The following is a 22,100-nucleotide window of genomic DNA, read 5'->3' as shown; positions in this document are numbered from 1 at the left end:
AGCAGCCGGGTCTGGTGCGGCCAGGCCCGGAGCAGCGGCTGCCAGGCTGGGAGCGGCCAGGCCCGGAGCAGCCGGGTCTGGTGCGGCCAGGCCCGGAGCAGCGGCTGCCAGGCTGGGAGCGGCCAGGCCCGGAGCAGCCGGGTCTGGTGCGGCCAGGCCCGGAGCAGCGGCTGCCAGGCTGGGAGCGGCCAGGCCCGGAGCAGCCGGGTCTGGTGCGGCCAGGCCAGGAGCAGCGGCTGCCAGGCTGGGAGCGGCCAGGCCCGGAGCAGCGGCTGACAGGCTGGGAGCAGCCAGGCCCGGAGCGGCCGGGACCGGAGCAACCGGTCCCAGAGCAGCCGGGTCGGGTGCGGCTAGGCCTGTAGCAGCAACAGCCAAGTCCAGAGCAACTAGGTCGGGAGCGGCAGTGACCAGACCCGGAGCAGCTGGTTGTGGAACGAACCAGAGCAACAGAGGCCAGGCCCGGAGCAGCCAGGCCCGAAACAGCTTGCTCCTCGCCTGTATCTGCCCACGGCTGCCTCTCAGACATGGCTGGAAACTTTTGCGGGAACTTGAGGGTCTGCTGAATCAAGTGATGAAGGCTTAGATCTGGATGTGTTGAGTTAGTATAGCGCTGGGGTGTTGATCTGTGAGTGCCTTGGGTGGGGCCTGGATGAGGCTGGTTGACCTATTTGAAAATGTCTTTTGTGTGAAGTGTATCATTGGGCATGTGGAGGTATTATTGATATGAGAAAATGCTAAGTAACAGATCTACTATCTGAAAAGGGATTTACTATCGGGGAAAGGGAGGGAGGAAGAGACTGAACATAAACTGTGCACCTATGGATGAGGACAATGGGGGATGGGGAGGGGGCAGAGGGTAGGGTGGGAACCTGGTGGAGGGAGGAAGAAATGAGGAACCTTTGTAATAATTTGAACAATAAAGATTGATTTAAAAAAAAAACAAAAAACAAAAAAAATAAAAAATAAAAAAATAAAAATAAAAAAAGGAAGCTCCCATGGGCTTCCCAGGGGTCCTGTGCACTGCGCTGGGCAGGACCTAAATGACCAGAGGAGAGAGGCTTTCTAACTCGGTGCAAAAATCAGCACCTGCTCTTTCCGATGACTCTCCTCATCGAGCCATTCCATCCCGCTGCGGTCACTGCCCCTGGCCCTCTCCCAGCCAGGGGCCCCCCATGGGCTCTCCTGCCCATCTAGGCCACAGTGTCGGCTTTCCCAGGCCACGCCCACCGGCTCCGACTGCGGGCTCCCCTGCCCCCCTCCCGGCAGAGAAAGAAGAGGCTCCCCAGCATCTATATAAGGAGACAGATCTATCTCCCAGGCCTTCCCTCGGAGGCTAAGCTATACAAGGCTGGGTTTTCCCGCTTCCAGAAGCACGGGCTCTGTGATTTAAAGCTGTGACAGGGTGGACGGCTCAGGGAACCGGCCAGGGCATGGCGAAGCGGCTGTGCCAGCCACGGTGGCCGCTCCCAGGCTCTTGTGGGAAGGGAGCAGAGAGGACAGGCTGCTCTGGAGAGGAGGGAGGGAGGGGCAGGGCAAAGGAAGGTGAGCTGGAAGGGGAGCCAAAGGAAGCCAGAGAGGGAGGGCTGGAGAGGAAGGCGGAGAGCGGAGTCTGCACAGAACGGAGAACGGGCAGATGAATAGCAGAGCAGTGAGGTGAGCAAGGCTTCCTGTGCGGGGAGGAGCGGGGGTTTGGGGTCTGGTTGGGTGATGGAAGGCGAGGGGTAATAAGGTAACTAGACATCCCGCTTTTGGCAGGACAGTCCCGATTTTTAACGATTTGTCCTGCGTCCTGTGGCGTTTTAAAAAAAGTTTTTAAAAAAGATGTTTTTAAAACGCCCGGGACGTGGGACAAATTGTTAAGAATCGGGACTGTCCCGCCAAAAGCGGGACGTCTGGTCACCCTGTAATAAGGGGCACTACTGATTAACCTGTTTCCTACAGTGGAATGGGTGTCAGGTTGAGCTCTGGGTCACCTGACAGCTTACTCCAGGCACCTGGGGATGAGCAGTGCCATCCTTCCTAACAGTATCTCCCCGAAGGCTCGCACCAGAGTCCAGAAACCACCCCCCCGGGGTCGCCACCCGTGGGGTCGGCCCAGGGGCCACACAGGAGCCGGCAGAAACATGCTCCGACCCCGCCCAGGCGGCCGCGGGCGGCCGGTCACGCAGCTCAGAGCGGTCCCGGCACCTCCCCGCGGCCTCCCCGCCCCGGAGGCCCAGGGTACCTTGAGGTTCCCGCGGTCCAGGGCGGCGGTCAGGTGCTTGCGGACCTCGGTGAGCTGGGGCCAGGGGCCGCGGGGGCTGGCCCCCTGCCGCAGGGAGTGCTCCTTCAGGTACTGCTCCAGCTTCGACTCCCCGAGGAGGAGCTCCGCCATGTCATCTGCCGAGGACAAAACGGGAGGCTGAGTGGGGGCCCGGAGTGGTCTGTGTGCTGGGAGCCCCCCTGGGCCTCAGGACCCCCCCTGCTCCACCCTCCCAACGAGGTTCCACCTGGAACCTCATAACCTCAGACGGGGTCCAAGAGGCACCATCTCAGGGTGCAGTCCGGTGGGCAGTAAAGAAGGTTCCGGTGTACGCACTGAAACCGGGGGGAATGGGGGGACGACATAGGGGGGCACTCAAGCACTGTCCTCTTTTGTCAGAAAATTGCGGAATCTAGAAAGACAGACACAGTGACACGAGAGAGCTCCGGTTCAGTAGGAAAACATAAAGCCGCCTTGTGATTCATTCGGTCTGATCTTTACAACACACACACCGGACCCAACCCAGGCCTTTCCTGAGAGCCATGCAGTGGAACTCCCAGCCCTGCCGTGTTCTGTGGCTTCGTACACGGATACGAGCCGGGAGAATGTCTCGTACAGTCAGATTCTTCCAACGAGCTTGTGCCAACACAACCTGAATGCAGGCAGTCTGCTTTTTGTGTAAAAGTCCAAACTATACCAACAGCCCGGGCCGGTGTTGCTCAGTGGCTGAGCTTCGAACTATGAACCAGGAGGTCCTGGTTTGATTCCCTGTCAGGGCGCATGTCCGGGTTGCGGGCTTGATCCCCAGTGTGGGGCGTGCAGGAGGCAGCCGATCAATGATTCTCTCTCATCATTGGTGTTTTTGTCTTTCCCTCTCCTTTCCTCTCTGAAATCAATAAAAATATGCTCATTCCAGCGCGGCTCTCTGGGACCCACACATCCACGCTGCTGTGGACAAACCCAAACAATCGGGACCCCAGCCTGAGCCCGGCCTCTTTCCGCTGTGGTGGGACAGAACCTAACGGTGTCAAAATAGAAAAGCAGCTTTTAAAAGTCTGGAGGGATGAACCTCACGGCCACGCTAATAGTTACCACTGGGGCGCAGAAAAAAGAACCCCAACGGGAGTGAGTGGCCAAAAGGGACTTTGGCTTTAGTGTGCCGGCCCTGGAGGAGCCACCACAGGTAGGCCTGTGCAGTCGGAGTTAACTGAGACGCGGGGCAGGGCCTCCAGAGGCCAAGAGCTGGACCAGGAGCCTTCCCAAGCCCTCCGCCCAGGGACCCGAAGCTGCCGGGCCTCCCGTTCCCAGCAGCGCCTCTGCCTGAGTCCTGGGCAGCCAGCAAGGACCTGCCAGAGATGATGCCGAGGGCCCTGGGAGGAGCTGAGCAACACCAGAACGGGCCGAGTTAACGCAGAAACCGGAACTCAAAGGCTCTTTAGTTGTCCGAGAAGAAAAAGGAAATCGCGAGGACAGCAGGCAGGACCACAGTGAGGTCGCCCACCAGCAAACCACAGAGCTACGCCTGCAGGGGCCTCGGGGACGCCAGGGTCACCCAGGGGAGGGACCAGCAGCAGCGCCAGTCGGGGTCGAAGGTAACTAGCAGCTTCCTCCCAGAACGGAAACCCGGCGAATAAGGAAATCTAGGGCCCGGGGGGAAGGTGGGTAGGCAAAGGCCTGCTGCTGAGTGCCAGGGCATTCACATGCCGGTGTGAAAGGCGTACAAGACGTACTGCTACAGCGGGATCTGACTGCTGTACACCAACACAGTGCACACGTGACAGGTGTGTGTTTCACGGTGGAAAATGTGGGAAAGGCATTCCGGCAGGAGGAACAGAATGTGCAGAGGCGTGGCACAGCCTGGTTGTTTGGGGGAACTCGTAAGTGATGGGTGAGAGCTGAAGCATCGAGGGCAGAGAGAGGAAGAGGGCAGTGGTTGTGGGAGTTTCCCGCCACGTAGGCGAGAATCGGTTCCTTCATTCTGGAAGAAGCCGCACTCTCCGGGCGAAGAGCTTACAGTCTAAGTTGAAATTCAGCATGGCCGCTACAAAATCATTTTTGGACTTTTTTTTTAATTCACAGGCTCCAATTAATCTCTCAAGCAAACTGTTTTCTTTAATCCCCTGCAGAAAGGTGATTTCGAGATCAACCAAAGGACATGTAAGCCTAAGCAGTGGTCCTGGACAACAGGGGGTGGGCATACGTGGGGAGGGGTTTGGGATGGGAATGGGGGGATGAGGACAATTATGTGATACCATAATCAATAAAGAAATTTTAAAAAGTGACTTTGCTGCCATTCATTCTCCCAACCAGGAGGCAGAGATCTTAACCACAGCCCGGAGCTCATGCAGAGCCATTACACCGAGGCTGCAAGGCTCAGAGCTAACGGTGATGGTGATGGTGACAGTGACGGTGACGGCGGCTCGGCGCCTGACCACGGCACTGGCTGCACCTGCCCAGCACCTCTTGGGTTCCCAGGCCGAATCCACTAGCAGCAGAAGAAAAGGGCGCCGCCTAGCCGGCTGTTACTGCCCACATGTGCCCGGCTACAGTGGGACACACGGGGAAAAGACACCTCGGGGTCAATTTCAGATTAAAGAGTTAAATATAAAATAAAAGAGGATCAAAACGGTAAGAATAGGCATTCACTTCTAGCCAAGACAGACCAAATTTAGCCTCCCATCAGAAACCCACAAAATCATGACAGAATATTTTTTTTTCTTTTTTTTTTCAACTAGAGGAAGTGGTACATTTTTTATTGTTGAAAATATTACATATATCTCCCTTTTGTTCCCCATTGACCTTCCCCCAGCTTCCCCTACCCCCTGTCACATGCCCTCATCCCCCCCACCCCCCAGGGTCTTGTGTCCATTGGTACGCTTCTATGCATGCATACAAGTCTGATCTATGCATGCATACAAGGTTGATCTATTTCCCTATCTCCCCAACACTCCCCAGTCTTCCCGCTGTAATTTGACAGTCTGTTCGGCGCGACAGAATTTACTTTTAAATAAAAACAATTTTCAAGACACTAGACATCAGGCAACAGAAGAGTGATCCCTGAGAACTGGGTAACAAACCATGTTGGCGCTAGGATTGCTGGCACCAGGGAACGGGGGCACTGGCAGCAGAATTCTGCCTCATGGAAGACTTCAGTCTCAGTATCTCTTCCCCTACTTCCTGTCCCACTGCCCAGGCACCGAGGAGGGCACAGCCGGGCACACTGGGCATTCCACAGCGGCAGGCAGAGCTGCAGGACGTACCTTCCAGGATGGAGACGCTCAGGGGTGCCCAGGGCTGGGTACAACCCCACCCCACAAACATTTTGGGGGGTTTGAGGCTGAGAAACCAGCTCTCCAGTGATTTTTAGCGAGAGAAAGCCTGGCATCGAATGGAGACCACTCCTGAGATGGGCCTGGGACTCAGCCCCCAGGGGGGGTCTCTGGTCCCCCGGTTCATCCCCAAACAGACAATCCGCAGTCCGGTAAGCCTGGAGGCTGGCGCAGGGCCGTGCCCAGGCGGCCTCGGCCTCCCCCGTACAGCCCGGGAAGGAGGGGCTGTGACCTTTGCCACTTGAGGCGACTGTCCCTCCCTCACCGCCCTCTCCCTGTGGGATAAGCAGCTGGCACAGAGATTCGGTCAGATGACGGAGGGGGAGAAAGTTAGGGTTTCTGCTCTATTTCAGGGAGTACTTGATATCAACACACACAAAAAAGCCTCCAGGACTCGGTTTGGATGTCCATAGAGAAGCAGCGAGGCCTATTCAAGCCGTTCCTGCCGGGGCTCCGATCCAAGAGGAAAAAACAAGCCCCTATTCAAGCGGGAACTGGTTCCGCGGCCCCTTTGTTACCCGGCAAAGGCGGCCCAGTTCTCGGTTCTCGCGTCTCAGGCTCAGGGCGACCTCGGTGAATTCCACCCCCGGCTCATTGGGCTTCTTTAAGTCGCAGGTAACTCAGAAGTACCTTAGCGTTTGTGTGCTGGTCGTGCCCCCGCCCAGCAGAGAGTGCTGACACAGAACAGACACCGTCAGAGGCTGTAGGCAGGAGCATAAATCAGTATGAGCGTCTACAGAGGGCAATGTAGCAACATCTATACCAAATGATTGATGTATCTGAACTATCTGACCCAGAGATTCCAGTTTTAGCAACTCGCCCCACAGACAGTGCCCCTGGAGCAGGAAGATGGGCAGACAGGGCCGTTCCCTACATTCGGCCTCCTGGTAGCAGCAGAGGACACAGGTAGCAGGTGTCCTGCTAAATGGACTACGGCGCCCCCATGCGATGGGACACAGTGTGCCCATTACACTAAGGAACAGATCTAAACACAAGTCTGTGGTGGCCGGACTGCCCTCCCGGCCCCGGGTCCTCAGCCTCCCTGAGTCCACACGCTCTGTGGCCTCTCGCACGGACCCCGGGCGTGGCCACGTGACGTGCTCCGATCACAGGACAGTGGCCAGTCTGACGCACACAGCACGTGGCAAAGGCCTTAGCTGCTTCTGCTTCCCTCTTGCTTCCCTGCAGCCTCCATGAGGACATGCTCGGGCTGGCCTGGGCCTGGGCCTGGGCCGGGGCCCGGGAGGTGGTGGGGGGGGGGGGGGGCAGGTGAGAAGCCCAGCCAAAGGCAGTGATGATGCTGAGCTGCCCCGCGGCTGCCCGAGGACGCAGTGAGCCCTGGCAAGCCCAGGATCGTGAAAGCAATAACAGCTGGCTGTTCTAAGGCACTGGGTGTTGGGGTGGTTTGTTATATAGCAGTGGACAACAGCCTCAGAGACAGAGACCCCAACTAGAATGTACAGTAGTAAATCACTATTATGTGTAAAAAACAAAACCAACAGCAAATTTACGTAAAATGCAGATATACAGCATATCCCTAAAAGGGCCCCGGGAAAGTCCAAAGAGCGGTCATTTCTGTGGAAGGAGGAGAGGGCATGGAGACGGTGCAGGAGGCAGTTACCCTGCACTCTATACTATTTATTTTTTAAATAAATATTTTTATTGCTTTCAGAGGAGAAAGGAGAAAGAGAGAGAGATAGATAGAAACATCCATGATGAGAGAGAACCATTCATCAGCTGCCTCCTGCACTCCCCACACCGGGGATTGAGCCCACGACCAGGGCATGTGCCCTTGACCAGAATTGAACCCGGGACCCTTTAGTCTGTAGGCCAATGCTCTATCCACTGAGCCAAATCAGCTAGGGCCACTATATACTTTTTAAATGTTTGATCATTACTACCACATGCTTTCATTACCTACACAAAACAACCAGGTAATTAAAAAAAAAGACACCCTAGAGCAGCTTGGCTGGCCACCCACGGAGGACCCAGTTCATCACCTTGGAACCAAGTGATTCCAAGTGAAGGAGTTTTAGGTCTGTGGTTACCACCGACAGCCCATCTCCCGCTGTCCCGGGCCACCAGCCTCTCAGGCACACACCCTCCGGCCCTCAGCATCTTCCCAGGCCATGGCAGCCTGTCTCTGCTGAGGTCCCTGCCTGGGCGTGCTCTCCTCCCTCCCTTCTCCTGCCCAAACCCCGGGCGTCCTTTGGGATGCATTTCAGGGTCACCTTGGAGAAGCTCTGCCCGGCGCTCTTGGCCTGTGGCCTGAGCGAATCGTGTTCCTCGAAGCACTCTGCCCACACACACATCAGCCAGCACTCAGTCCGTGCTGTGAGCTCCGAGACCTGGAGCGGAGACTGACAGAGGAGGTCCCTGCCCTCATGGCACTTACACGCCTAGGCAGGTGGGAGGAAGAGACCAACAGGAAAAGGCCGGACAGTGGTCAGGGTGTGCGGAGAAGACGCACGACGGGGTGACTGGGCGGCCACTCGAGATGGGTGGTCAGACCAGGGAGAGCCTCCAGGGAGACGTGGGTGGTGAGACTGAGTCAGCCGTGCCAATGGCTGAGAGGAGAACACTGGCTCAGCACACGGCGGGCCCTGGGGTGGGAACACAGCTGGTGCATTCCGGGAACAGCGAGAAGGCCAGGGCGGCTGGAGCAGAGGGAGCCATCGGGGTGGGGACAGTCAGAGAGGTGGGTAAAAGCAGACCTTGACATTCTCCTATTTTGTGGTAAAAAGTGTGGCATCATCTCTGGGATATGAAGGGGGCTTAAGGAGGGGGATGAAATGATCTGATTTGGGTTTGGAAAAGCTCCCTGTCTGTCGTGTGGAGAATGAGCTCGAGGCTGGAGCCAGGCAGAGGCGAGAGCAGAAATGGTTAGAAGGCCACGGTGGCAATCTGGTGAGAGGTGACAGACACAGACAGGGGGGTGAGGCAAGAAACGGTGTGAAAGGGAGTAAGAGACTGGGTGAGGGCAGTTTGGACCGAAGGCGCAGTAAACAGAGTTGTCTATGTCCCAGTTGCTGGAACCCAGGGCATAATTAAGTTTAGCACCAGGCCGTGGGAGGATTATCTGGGAGGGCACAGGGGGGTCCTTAGAAGAGGGAAGCAGGAAGGACCGGGTGGAGAGGAGCTGTGGTCACAGACACTGGAGGAAACTCAGCTGCTTGCTTTAAAGACGGAGGAGGCGCGGTGAGCCGAGGGCAGGTGGGCAGCCTACAGGGGCTGGGAAAGGCCTGGGCACAGCCTCCCCAGAGCCTCCTGCTGATGCCCATGTGAGCCCAATGAGACCCCCATTTCCAACACCGACCCCCCGAACTGTCAGAAAACAAATCTGCCTTGTTTTAAACCAGCAAATGCGTGCCAGGACAACAGGAAGCCAATGCATTGGGGGTGAGGAAGGAGGGGGGTTGAAGATGAGCTCTGGGTTTCAGGTTGCTCGTGGTGTGAACAGTGGCACCATCCTGCCACTGAGGGAGGCGAGGAGAAATAAAACCAGGAGTTCTGCTCTGACCGAGTGAAATGGCATTCGACATCCAAGTACAGAACTCGTCAGTGGGTGGAGGAGACTGAGCAGGGGGCCGAGGCAGAGAAACCCAGGGCCGTCTCTGTGACAGAAACCGAGATTAGGAAGCTTCCGAAAGAGGGAGAGCTCCAGTGGGTTAATAGCAACTGACTCCTAAGGCAGAGGAGAGAACAGTCATTACACATGGCAATTAGTTGGTCAGAGGGTGACCTTGGCACCAGAAGTCTCGGGATGCCCAAGTGACAGAGGCGAGTCCGAAGAGGCTTGCTAAGAGGACCAGGGAGCCGGGCGGCAGTGAGCAGCGAGGGGCGGTTAATGGAGGTTTAGCAGGAAAGTCCGGGCCTCGGTGCTCCCTGCAGGGGGGAGGCAGGGACGTGGCCAGGAGAGAGAAGAGACAGCCGTAGCAGCGACACCCTGAGAGGGTGAGGACAGGGAATTCCAAGCGGAGGGGAAGGAGGGGCTGTGGCCTCTGAAAAGAACTGAAACCCCGGCAGCGGCAGGGGGAAGCGGGGGTCGGAAATGAGCGCGTTTCCTAATTGTTTCTGTTTCCTCGATAAAGAATGAGGCAAGGTCATGAGCGAGGAGAGACAGGATGGCATCCAGAGGAGGTGAGAGGTCTCAGAAGGGAAAGGAGCAGCTGAGATGGGCATTCTGGAAAGTGGGGATCCAAACAGCCTGGGAGAATGGCGGTGCCTTCGCAGTCATTGGTCGCCAAGTATAAGGGGCCAGCAAGGCCGGGGGCTGGCCTCCGGCAGCAGGGGGAGGGGGCCGTGGGGAGGCAGAGCTGGGTGTAATAGGCACCTGCACTGGAAAGCTCCAGAATGTTCTCCTGAGGACACACACTGCAACTAGAAAATATCGATTAGTTGTCCCCATACCTGATTTTTTAATATATATATATATATATATATATATATATATATATATATATATATATTCTTTTATCGATTTCTGAGAAGAATGGAGGGGACAGATAGAAACATCAATGATGAGAGAGGATCATCGATCAACTGCCTCCTGCATGCCCCCCACTGGGAACTGAGCCCACAACCAGGGCATGTGCCCTTGACTGGAATCAAACCGGGGACCCTTCAGTCCACAGCCTGATGCTCTATCCACTGAGCCAAGCTAGCCAGGGACCCCATACCTGATGTAAAATGTAAATGATATCATGTCACCCTCCCCTCAAACCCCCCCCCCCCCAAATGGCTCCCATCTCATCCAAAGTGAAAGCCAAATCCTTGTGACGGACCACCTGGCCCTGACGTCCATCCTCTCGTCCTCACATTCATGCTCTACCCGGACTGCTTGGCGCAGAGCAGGTGTTCCCTGTGCACTTCCAGGATGAACCCACAGGCTCTTCTCCCTTCATGGACGGGACCCACCCAGTGCCTTCGCCTCTGGAGACTCCGCCCCTCCCGGAGGTGCCTGTGCCTGGCGGAGGGATGTGGGGGGTGAAGAGGGGCTTGATTGCTGAGCGAGACCCAAGCCTCAGCATCTCTGCCTCAGGGCCTCCCTGCTCCCCCTCCACCACTTCAGTTCAAACTCTGACCCAGTGGGAGGGCCTGGCCTGGCTCTTTGGAATTCTTGACTGAAAGGCAAAGATGGCAAAAGTCAAAGATTAAAGAGCTCAAGACAAGTTGGCAGAAACGATATTTTGAGAAAATCTTGGTAGTTGGAGTCCAGGCTTCGAGCCAGAGCCTCCTCCCGTGTCCACACACCATGCAGGCACTGGCAGGCGGGGACGGGAGAGTCATGTGCGGGACAGAAGAGTCACTCTGCTGCCCTGGCCACACATGTGCGCCTGCACACTTACACACACACACTCACACACACACACACACACACACAGACACATACTTCCCCTGGAGAAACCAGCCCAAGGAAAGGAAAGGTAGCTGGGAAATCGTCAGCCTGCCATTGGCTGGGCCTGTCCCCAGAGCGAGAAGCGCAGGAAGTGACTCTGGCGGGGCAGGGGGCACGTTATCAGGCCGGCCCAGGAGGCTGGGAAACGGCTCTTTGTGGAAGTCAGCTCCACGCAGGCAAGTTAAATGCACACCCACACGATCACCAACCACTTTTTGAAAAGTCAAAGCCCCAGCCCGGTCCCTGCCCTCGAGAGGCATGGTCTGAGGGGAGACAGGAGCCACCGAGCCCCACGGGTGGTGCGGAAGGACCCCCAGGTACACTCAGGAGGGTGTTGGAGGCAAGTGAGGTCTGAGCTGGGCCTGCGGCATGTCTCCAAGTGGGACTCCAGGCAGAAGGGAGACCAGACACACTGGTGTGTGTGGTGGGCAGGGGCAGGGGCAGGGGCAGGAAGAAGGCGATCACGGGGAGTGGACAGCTGTGAAGGGCCTGGGAGACCTACCTCTCCAGCCTTCAGGACTAAGCCTCAGCACAGAGCTGCCTCCCTTGGCCTGGTGGCCGGGGAGAGAAAAGTGGCATTTCCTGCAGGTCCCTGGCCTTGGCACCCCTGCCAGCATCCCCTCACCGGCTGGCACTCCTCCAAGGCTGGCTGCAAGGGCCAGGGCTCACAGCAAAGGGGCTGAGCCAGCCGTATGCGAGGGGAGAAGAGAGACAAGGAAGGGCAGCAGAGGGGACCAGAATCTTGTCCTGAAAAGGCCACTCAGCAAGTGCCCACCCTCCAGTTCCACCAGAAACAGGACGAGGTCACAGGCAGTCAGGCAGCCCAAACAGCAATCCATCACAGCCAGGATTCACGTGGAGTCCCGCAGGCAGGGCCATGGCCAGTCACCCACAGGGCAACACCAAGACTGAGATGGGGAACCATGCCCTGGTGGGCACGCCCTCCCGTGGGCCTCCGTACCCTCGTCCCTCTGCCGCCCTCGCCCTGACGACATGTATGCCACGTCTCTAGGTGCTGGACTTGAGCACAAGGACGGTCTTAGTGACCTCTGCCTTCACAGTCCTCGGGAGAGGGGCTGGCACGCAGGAGGTGCTCAGTAGGTGTTTGATGAGCCAATGAATCCAACTCAACTCCTTAAGGGCAGAGGCCAAGCTGTCATTGAACAATGACTCGAGTGCCCATTGTGTTCCAAACATGTCATTATTGGTGCTTGATTTAACAATGAACAAGAGAGTACAAATATCCCTGTCTCCTGGGGCCGACGCCCAGTGGTCTCATTCATTTGCATCCTCCTTACACACCTCCGCACCCCCACGTGCTATGCTGGGTTCACTAGAGTGGTGAATGGCTGGCTGGCGAGTTCAGGGATGGCTGTCAGAGCCGGTTGAAGCCCTGGCTGTGCATTTACTAGTCTTGTGACCCAGCTTTGGGCCTCGGTCACAGTCCAGCAGGACAGGAACCCCACCCCTCAGCACATCTCTGCTGTTCTGGTTCTTATTGTTATCCTGCCCGCTTCCCCTCTCCCTGTGAGGGACGGAGTAGCGGGGACACCCTCCTTCCACACACAATACTCCTGATTCAGGGCTGCTTCCGGTATCGCTGGTACTGGAAACTTCATTATCTCACTCACTCCTCAAAACAACCTTTGCGACAGAGAGTGGGGCTCCGAGAGGATAAGTAACTCATCCGAGGCCGGACAGCAGTAAGTGGCAGAGCGGGAATCGAACCCGGGCCTGACATGGCCACGTGCACTGGCTTCTGCTGCACCAGGGTGTCTTTCCCCTCTGCTACAACACCTCCCTATGCCTAACAGGGCGAACTACTGTTCTGCTATCCAGGATGTGGGCCTTGCTTTCAGTGTTAAAACCACGAAAGTCTCAGGGCAACTAAGATGAGTCAGTTACCCTAAAGCCACTCTCCCCCAAGACCCTCCCCGGGGCTCCCTGCCAGGCCTCACCCCTTGCCACACAAGCCCACCCCGGTCTCGGCCCCGGGAACTAAGGGGCTCCTTGCGGCCTTGTGGGCGACGCCCTTGTTGCCCGCAGGCTGCAGGGGGACACTCTGCCCCGCGCCTTGGACAGTGAGGCCAGAGTTTGCTCCCGGAAGACCTTGTGCCACAACCACCTGGTGAACAATCTGCTTCCTGGTGAACAGCCCCGCTAAGACCTCCTGAAGCAGGAGCTAGGGCCCAGCCTGGGAATCTGAGCTGCGGAGCGGCCCAGGTGACTGCCCTGAGCTGTAAGCTTCCTGTGGCAGGTGAGCTGTTCACTGTGTTTTTTGGGGGTACAGGAGGTGCTTATTAAATGCTAAGGATGGAGGTCGAGGGCAGCAGCTTCCAGACCTGCCTGGTCACACAAATCCCCGAGGCTTCATTTAAAAATGCAGATTTCACCCTAGCTGGTTTGGCTCCATGGATAGGGCGGTGGCCTGCGGACTGAAGGGTCCCGGGTTCAATTCCAGTCAAAGGCACATACCAGTTGCAGACACGCGCAGAAGGCAACCAAACAACGAGTCTCTCCCACATCGATGTTTCTCTCTGCCTGCCCCCCAGCCCTCCTTTCTACTCTCTCCAAAAATCAATGGCAAGATATCCGTGGGTGAGGATTAACAACAACAACAAAAACTTTTTTAAACAAAAATGCAGATTTCTAGCCTTCATCTGGGACCCAGGGATTCACCCCTGAGGATGAGAGGTCTGCGAATCCCTGATGCCCAGGCTCCCACGGCCAGGCTCCTCCGAGCATGTCCACGGTCCAGCAGCTCACCCCCGACCGGCTGCATCTAGACATGGGGCAACCTGGACTCTAACAAGCCGGCGTGGCGATTCTGAGATGGAGCGAGTTTATAAAAACACCAGTGAGAGAGGAAGAATGGTGCAACTAGAAGCAGAAGTGGGCGAGGCTCCAACTCAAAGAATGTCTCGGAGCCCCAGTCTACTCCGTTTCTCCTGCAGCTGCTCCGGTGACGGACTGGGGCCCGTGCAAACGTCCGAGTCCGGAGTCCAGTGCACAGCAGACGCTGGAGAAATGCTTATTCATCCTCCGTACCCACTGGCACTATTTTAGCACCCGTGCCGTCAGGAACACTAAGGTTCCTGAGGATCAAGTGATGTGCACAAGGGCACGCAGAGGACAGAGGCCGGGACTCCGGCTCCGGGCCTGGCAGGCCCCTGAGAGGACAGGGACACATCTGTTCTGTCTGGTTCTGGCACCTCCACCAGAGCAGGGACAGACAGCGCCGGACGGCGGCAGAGGCTGCAGCCAGGCCGTTAGGTTTCCTGTGGCTTGTGGCTTCGCTCTACATTTTCTGTGGCACAGTCTGATCCATCTTGGCGGCCCATGGGGATGGTCTGGGGATGCCTCAGAGAAACCTCTTCTCCCTTTCTGGCTTCTCAGACGGGAAACGCTGGCTCTCACACAAGTCAAAGGCCTGCAGCCCGGCGGCATCTGCCAAGCGTGAGGTCACCCAGAGGGGCGGGAATCCACCCACGTGAGGTCAGGGTGAACCGGGAGGGGAGGCCTGACCGAGTGCCCAGTGCGGCGCTGCCCGGCAGTTACTCCGGGGAAGTAAACGGTGCACCGGTGGGAATGGCTTCAGCAGCAAGGGAGGGCCTAGCACCTGACTCTGCAGCTTCGACCAGGAGGCGCTGATTATCTCTCCTAACAGGCAGCCCGGGGCAGGTCGGCGATGTGACACGGGGCCGTGTTCTCCTTGTCTCTGTTCCACCACTCTCCCCAGGCCGGCCTCACCCCGGGGTCGGGTGCCCTCACGAGGGCTGCAGCTCCGGGCCTCAAAACCATGAACAACTTCCAGAGGACCATTCTCCTTCCCTCTTTTTTTTTTTTTTTTTTTTTTTTTTTTTTTTAGTATGTTTCAGAGAGGAAGGGAGAGGGAGAAAGAGGCAGAAACATCAATGATGAGAGAGAATCATGGATCGGCTGTCTCCTGCACTCCCTCCACTGGCACCTGCCACCGTCAGGAATCAAGCAGGGGACCTCCTGGTTCATAAGTCCAAGCTCAACCACTAAGCCACGTTCCCTCTTAAGCAAGTATACATCACTCTTAAGCAAATCCTTCCCAGAAGCCCCTTCCAGAGCAAATGTACATATCTCATTGGCTAAAATAAAGGCACAGGCTCATCCCTCAACCAATCACAGGCAAGGGGGCGGGCCCAGAGCCCACCTCCAATAAAACATATGATACATGGCAGATGGGGGCTGAAAGTTGAACAAACTCGGCCAAAACCGGTTTTGAAGGGTCCCGGGTTCCATTCTGGTCAAGGGTATGTACCCTGGTTGCGGGCACATCCCCAGTAAGGGGGTGTGCAGGAGGCAGCTGGTCGATGTTTCTCTCTCATCGATGTTCTTAGCTCTCTATCCTCTCCCTTCCTCTCCGTAAAAAAACAATAAAATATACTTTTAAAAAGAAAAAGAAAGTTGAACAAATTCTCTGTCAGGAGGCGCAGTCGGGAGGGAGGAAGATGAGTGCAGGTGGAAAATGCTGGGCTGACAACCAGGGACCCCCCGGCCAGCAGACACTCCCCGGCTGGCAGCAGCCCCAAAGGTAAACACCATCCCTGCAGGACGCCACTTCTCAGGGGCAGTCCTCGCCTGCACTCTGGCCCTCCCTGCATTTTGGAAGCCCTCCGCCTGCTTTCCTTCCTGAGGCCTGTGCCAGCTCAGAGGCCTCCCCTCGGAGTCTGCGGGCCGATTCATCACAACACGCCAAAGATGGGCTTGGAGCCCAATGGCTCATGAAAGCAGAACCAGGATCCCTGTCCTGTGAGGCTGGCCACCACAGTGAGGCGAGGCACGTGCCCAGGGAGGCGATGTGAGGAGGGCAAACAGCCCTGAACCGGGAAATGGGAGACCACACCCACCACCATGAGCCGCAGCCAACATCCACTGGGGGCTTCTTGGTGCAGGCAGCAGCCTCTTAAACACATTTAGGTGGTTTTTGTTTTTGTTTTTCATCCGGTCCTTACAACTACCCTACAAATTTGGCACTATTTTTTTTTTTAAATATATTCTATTGATTTTTAACAGAGAGGAAGGGAGAGGGATAGAGGGTTAGAAACATCGATGAGAGAGAAACATCGATTAGCTGCCTCCTGCACACTTCCTACTGGGGATGTGCCCGCAACCAAGGTGCATGCCCTTGGCCGGAATTGAACCTGGGACCCTTGAGTCCGCTCTATCCACTGAGCCAAACCAATGAGGGCAAATTTATCACTATTATTACAGGTTCACAATCCTTATCCATCATTTATGAAATCTAGAATTCTCTAAAAACCAAAAGCTGTTAACTTACTGGGCAGCAAAACCTCAACTGAATCAACATGCTGCTATTTATAGGTTATGTGTCCCTTTTGCAAGGACCGTTCCTATGTTTTGATACAGAAATACTGATGTGTTTTATTAGGAAGGGCTGCCCCGGACCCCACTGGGAGTGTCACATAACGTCCAGAATATGTACCATTATTCTAAAGATTTCTGCATTCTTTTAAACAAATAATGTTAATTGAATTTTTAGAGCGAGAGGAAGGCAGAAAGAGAGAGAAATATCAATGTGAGAGTGAAACACTGATCAGCTACCTACTGCATGCCCCCAACCGGGGATTAAGCCGTAACCAGGGGTCCTCAAACTTTTTAAAGTGGGGGCCAGATCACGGTCCCTCAGAGAGCTGGAGGGCCGGACTATATGAACTACTAATTCCTACTGTAACACCTCGGCTGCGCTCACTGCCCAAAAAACCTGGCGGGCCGGATCAGACTCCTCTGCGGGCCGCATGTGGCCCGCGGGCCGTAGTTTGAAGACCCCTGCTGTAACCCAAGCATGTCCCCTCATCGGGAATCGAACTGACGATCTATCAGCACACGGGATGATGCCCAACCCACTGAGCCACACCAGCCAGGGCTGAAAATTTCTGGATTCTGAACCACAGGTGGCCCCAAGGGTTTCAGAAAAGGGATTTGGGGAGGGGAGGGGTGTGACAACACAGTACCTATAGGGTTTCTCCAGTGAAGTTACTCTCTTGGTTAGGAAACCACAGAACCACCCTTCACGCTGACACAACTGAACCCTGGGGCCAGACCTCGGACCCACGCTGCCTGCTTCTGCCACTCTTTGGCTGGTGGCTTACAGGAAGACACCTCCCTCTCCACGCCTGTTTTCTCATCTGTCAGATGGGGAGGCTGAACTACATCCGTGGATTTTGTTTTTTAAGCATATGAGTTGTCCCTTCAAGGGAAACTTTCCAGGGAAGTGTCACTGCTCCAGGGAGGGAGACCTGCCCACCAGCCAGCAGGACCCAAAAGCACGTTCTGGTGGGGTTCCGCCACAGCACAGTTTGAAAACGGCTATACAGCCCTGGACGATGTGGCTCAATGGGCTGAGCATCATCCCACGCGCCAAAGAACTGCGAGTTCGATCACCAGGAGGCGGCCAATCGATTTTTCTTTCTCACGTCGATGTTTTCATTCTCACGCTCCCCCCATCCCTTCTTCTCTAAAATCAATTAAAAAAAATAAATATATATTATATATATATAATATATATATAATATATATATATAATATATATATATATATATATATATATTATATATATATGGCCGAAACCGGTTTGGCTCAGTGGTAGAGCGTCGGTCTGCGGACTGAAAGGTCCCAGGTTCGATTCCGGTCAAGGGCATGTACGTTGGTTGTGAGCACATCCCCGGTAGGGGGTGTGCAAGAGGCAGCTGGTCAATGTTTCTCTCTCATTGACGTTTCTAGCTCTCTATCCCTCTCTCCTCCTCTCTGTAAAAAAATCAATAAAATATATTTTTTTTAAAAAAGAAAGGAAATGACTTAGGTTAAAAAAAAATACATATATATATATATATATATATATATATATATATATATATATATGGAAAGAAAACGGCTATACAATGTGGTCTCTCAGGTCCCGTCTGGTTCTGACAATGTAGGATTGTCTTCTTTAAGGCAAACAACCTTTCCTGTGAAGGAAGGACAGCCGGGGAGGATCCGAACCAGACCCTGACAGGCGGGCAGGCTTCTGGCCTGCAGAGAGGCCTCCGGCGCCAGCCCCGGAGGGAAGACAATAACCAGGTGAGTGAGCGGACCCGGGAGGCCCTCCCGGCCACGGGGAAGGGAGGACGTGTGGGAACGGGGGGCTGATCGAGGGAAGGAATGTCAGAAACCTTCCTCCCTCCCCATTCGGAGCCTGACAGGCCTCCAAACAGGAGGCTGGGGGAACGTTGAGCAGGCCTGGCCCCTCTGTGCGAGGCCACAAGGTCACAGCCCTTCCGTCCGGACTGCAGTGACCATGAGCTCCAATGCCCAACTGAGAGCCATCCGTGGTTACTGTCGAATTAGTGAGTGTTTTGAATTAAAAAATCAGGCTGTATGGTCTGCCACGAAAGCATGTCCTACAACAGGACAGAGATCTGAAAGCGGGGTGACTGCCCCAGGAAGGTCAGGACAGAGGGTCACAGGGGTCCTGGTGTCTGAGGGCAGGGGACTGCTATTCCCGGGGGTGTCCAAAGAAGTCATTCTAAACCACAGAGCCACAGTCTCACCCCGGACTCTCAGTTAAACCTCATCCTTGTTTCCAAAGGATCCCCTGCGGCCAGCCCACCATTAACTGCCCCCTCTTTTTACATCTATGTTTTTATTGATTTCAGAGAGAGGAAGGGAGAGGGAGAGAAAGACAGAAACATCAACGATGAGAGAATCATCGATGCGCTGCCTCCTGAACACTCCCTAACTGGGGATCGAGCCCGAAAGATTCCTGACAGGGAATCAAACTGTGACCTCCTGGTTCATGGGTCAACGCTCAACCACTGAGCCACACCAGTCGGACCCAAGGTAGGCTTTTCATCCCCATTCTAAGATGAGGATACTCAGGCTCAGAGTAACTATCTTAATATCATAAACACGGCATTAACTCACTTCCCTTATTCTAAGCAATAGATGCTTTAGCTTAAGGATTTTCTCAAATCCGCCCAGAACTTGAGGTCCAAAGGATCTAAGGAGGGGCTGATGTCCTCAAGACCAGGAGGAAGGCCCACCACGGGTTCAAGAGAGCCCCTATCAGCCAAAGGAAGGAAAAGAACTTCCTCCAAACATTTCTCTGAACCCCAGAGGAGTGGCCACAATAATTCTGTTTCTACTTCATCTCTTTCTTTGCTTTTCTCTTTTTAAATCTTCCTGAGCAATCTCTTAGACCTTTTCAGGTCTGGTGACCTTCTGCCATCCATGGCTGCTGCTCACCATGAGGGTTCTGGGGCAGGAATCTCTCTCTCATGAGTTTCCCAAAACCAGCCTTGCACTCAGACCCATGGACCACAATGCCCCTCACAACTCACTTCCATTAATGACTGTGGCTCAGGCCCCAGGACAAGGCCCTGGGAAGGGAGATGAGTCCAGAGGGCCGTGAAGGTCAGATAGACCCATGGCACCGGAAGCTCATTTCTTTTTAAAAAAAAATTTTTTTTTTTTGATTTTTTTTTCAGAGAGGAAGGGAGAGGGATAGAGAGTCAGAAACATGGAACAGCTGCCTCCTGCACACCCCCTACTGGGGATGTGCCCGCAACCAAGGTACATGCCCTTGACCGGAATCGAACCCGGGACCCTTCAGTCCACAGGCTAACGCTCTATCCACTGAGGGTGGGAAGCCCATTCCCCCTCATTCCAGAGACCACTGTGGTTGGAGCTGCGTTAACGCCTCCGTTTGCTTTAAATCGCAAACTATCTGAAGGCACCCTACTTATTAATTTCCGTATTTATCGTCGGACTCCTCAAAGGAGGGTAAGCTCACGAGCTCAGGGGCTTGGCCAGTGGTGGGCCCGCATATGCTGGTTGAATAAAGGAGCAGATAAAGCAGGAAGCAAGTGGCTCTCACGGGAAAAAACCCAGGGGCCTCACCAATGAACCCGTTTAGTACTAGCGTGGTCATCCAACACCCTCAAGGCATTACCTGCCCGCGTAGCTGGGAAGCGACAAAGCAAACCCAACTCCAAGAAGAAACGAGAAAACGCTGCAGGTAAGAAGAGGAGAGGCGAAAGGACAAGCCCGAGGGCCTCCCAGGAAGATCAGGGTCCCGCTGCCGGGGGCGCCCACTGGACCGAACGCCCTCCCCTCCGATGCTGGCTTCACCGCAAAGCATCGATCCTTCTGTTCCCAGAAGGCTGAGCCCAGGCAGGGCTGGGCCTCCTCCAAGTCCCTGCCTCGGTCCTCACACCTGCATTCGCCCAGGAAGAAGCCTACCCAAAGCATGGGGGGGCGGGAGGGGCTCCCGCGGCCGAGAGTACGCACAACCAGTCCTTATTTCGAGGCAAGAAGACCATGAAAGGCACACACGTGAGCCATTCCTGAAGAGGACATGTGACATCCGCTCTCCGCGTCCGGGTCCTTCGAGGTGAGACGGTCGGAAACAGTGGGGCTGTCCTTCCGTACAGCGCTGTCCCTCATGCATTCCTTCCTTCACGCCTTCCTTCGGGCCACAGGTGTCTGCCACCCAGCCTCAGGAAGCCGGAGGTGAGACGGGACAAAACCTCTGCCCTCTCACCGGTCCGCCAGGGGCCTGTGGTTTTGGCAGGTGGCAACAGACAAGCAGATACCGACAGCACTTGCTTCCAAAACAAATAAGACCAAGCAAGGCGGCGATGCTGGGACACGGGCTTTTCCGATGCGATCTGGATTTCCTTGGGGACAAGCACCAGTTCAGGCAGCGGGGTCACGGGCTGACTCCAGGCACCAGGTTCCTGCTCAGTGACCCCCGCAGACCCCACTCCCCTAGGCTCCAAGGCCCTCACCCAGCCAACCCCATTCCCCAACATTCCTCAACCACATTCCCACCTCTCTCTCCAGCGCTGTCCCCCCTGACTCCCTGCCTCTGTTTCCCCTGTCTGTATCCCTAAACCTGGCTCCCTAGGTCCACAGCTTGCACATCCTACTCAGCCCCAGGACCATCATCTCCGCCCGCCTCCACGGCCCCACACCCTGAGCCCAGGCCCGATCTTCCCCCTGCAGCCCTCTTACCCCTTGTGTTTACAAACCGTTATCTCCCGGGGGTCTCTGTTCAGCACCCCTATACACAAGGGGCCTGACAGCCTGAGGACCCCATGCACACAGTCTGGAGCCCCAGGCGCACACACACACACACACACACACACACACACACCCATGTCCTGGGGAACAGCAGCCTTCCCCATCACCCCCAACTTCTCCCAACCCCAAGGCCGGCAGCTGACCCCCTGGTCAGCACCCGGCTCCTGAGACCCCTCCACCCACCGACTGCACAGGAGCCCTGGCCGGCCGGACACCCCAGGAGGAACTGACTCCCGGGGACCCCGGCTGCCCAGGCCCCGGCCCCTCCCCTCTTCTCCCCTCCCGCGCCCGGTGGCCCCGCTGCGCCCCGCCCGCCCCGCTGCGCCCCGGGCCGGCCCGCCGCCGCCGCCGCCGCAGGCCCCGCTCCCGCTCCCGCCGCCCGGCCCCAGCCCGGCGCCTACCGTTGGCGATGAGCTTGGCGGACAGCTGCTTGACGAGCTCGGGGATCCGCTCCCACTGGCACTCGGAGCGGCAGCGTTCGATCTCCGTCTCCAGCCGCGAGCCCGCCTTCTTGGAGGCCATGGCGCGCGCCCGCCCGCCCGCGCAGGCCCCGCAGGCCCCGCCGCCGCCGCCGCCGGCGCCCCTCGCCGCTCCCGCCGCCGCCGCCGCCGCCGCCGCGGGCTGGGCTCGGGCTCCGGCTCCGGCTCCGGCTCCGGCGTAACGGGAGCGCCGGCCCGGCGAGGGGCGGGGAGGCGCGGCGGCGGGAGGAGCGGCCCCTGGCGGCCAGGGCCGGAAACGCAGCCGCGCCGGCCGGGGCGCAGGCGGGGCCTGGAGAGGCCAGCGACCCCGGGAGAAAGGTCACCGCGCAGGCTGGGGGCTTTGGGGCCGAGATGGGGCAGGTGTGGGGACCCGCCTGCCTGAGCTCGTCCTGCTGGCTCGGGTGTCCAGCAGCTCCTCTGGGCCTGGGTGGCAGATGCCTTAAGGAGGCCCCCTCTGCCCGGGCACCTTGGCCGCCACCCAGCAGCAGGTGGGCAGGGCGTCCAGGCCTGGCAGACGCAGCACCTGCCCGGGGAGC

The 22,100-nt window shown here is 56.5% G+C and overlaps 1 protein-coding gene across 9 annotated transcripts in view; it reads right to left on the bottom strand.

Annotated features, from left to right (window-relative positions):
* TTC7B (tetratricopeptide repeat domain 7B) overlaps positions 1-21,733 on the bottom strand; it is a 183,338-nt gene extending 161,605 nt beyond the window's left edge. For 2 of the 9 annotated variants that reach the window (XM_084883851.1, XM_084883844.1), the window contains exons 1-2: positions 21,487-21,731; positions 2,225-2,379 (exon numbers count right to left, since the gene is read on the bottom strand). In XM_084883851.1, the coding sequence (XP_084739977.1) occupies positions 2,225-2,379; positions 21,487-21,607 (276 nt within the window). In that variant the 5' untranslated portion in view covers positions 21,608-21,731. Of the gene's footprint in view, positions 1-2,224; positions 2,380-21,486 lie in introns of all 9 variants that reach the window. The other 7 variants (XM_084883847.1, XM_084883846.1, XM_084883843.1 and 4 more) reach the window with 6 other exon arrangements.
* Positions 21,734-22,100: the final 367 nt, after the last annotated feature.

The sequence above is a fragment of the Pipistrellus hanaki genome (genome assembly GCF_964339955.1).
Source record: "Pipistrellus hanaki genome assembly, chromosome: 1".
Classification (NCBI taxonomy): Eukaryota; Metazoa; Chordata; class Mammalia; order Chiroptera; family Vespertilionidae; genus Pipistrellus; species Pipistrellus hanaki.
Note: the sequence above shows the minus strand (reverse complement) of the source record. Positions and strands in the feature narration are given on the sequence as shown.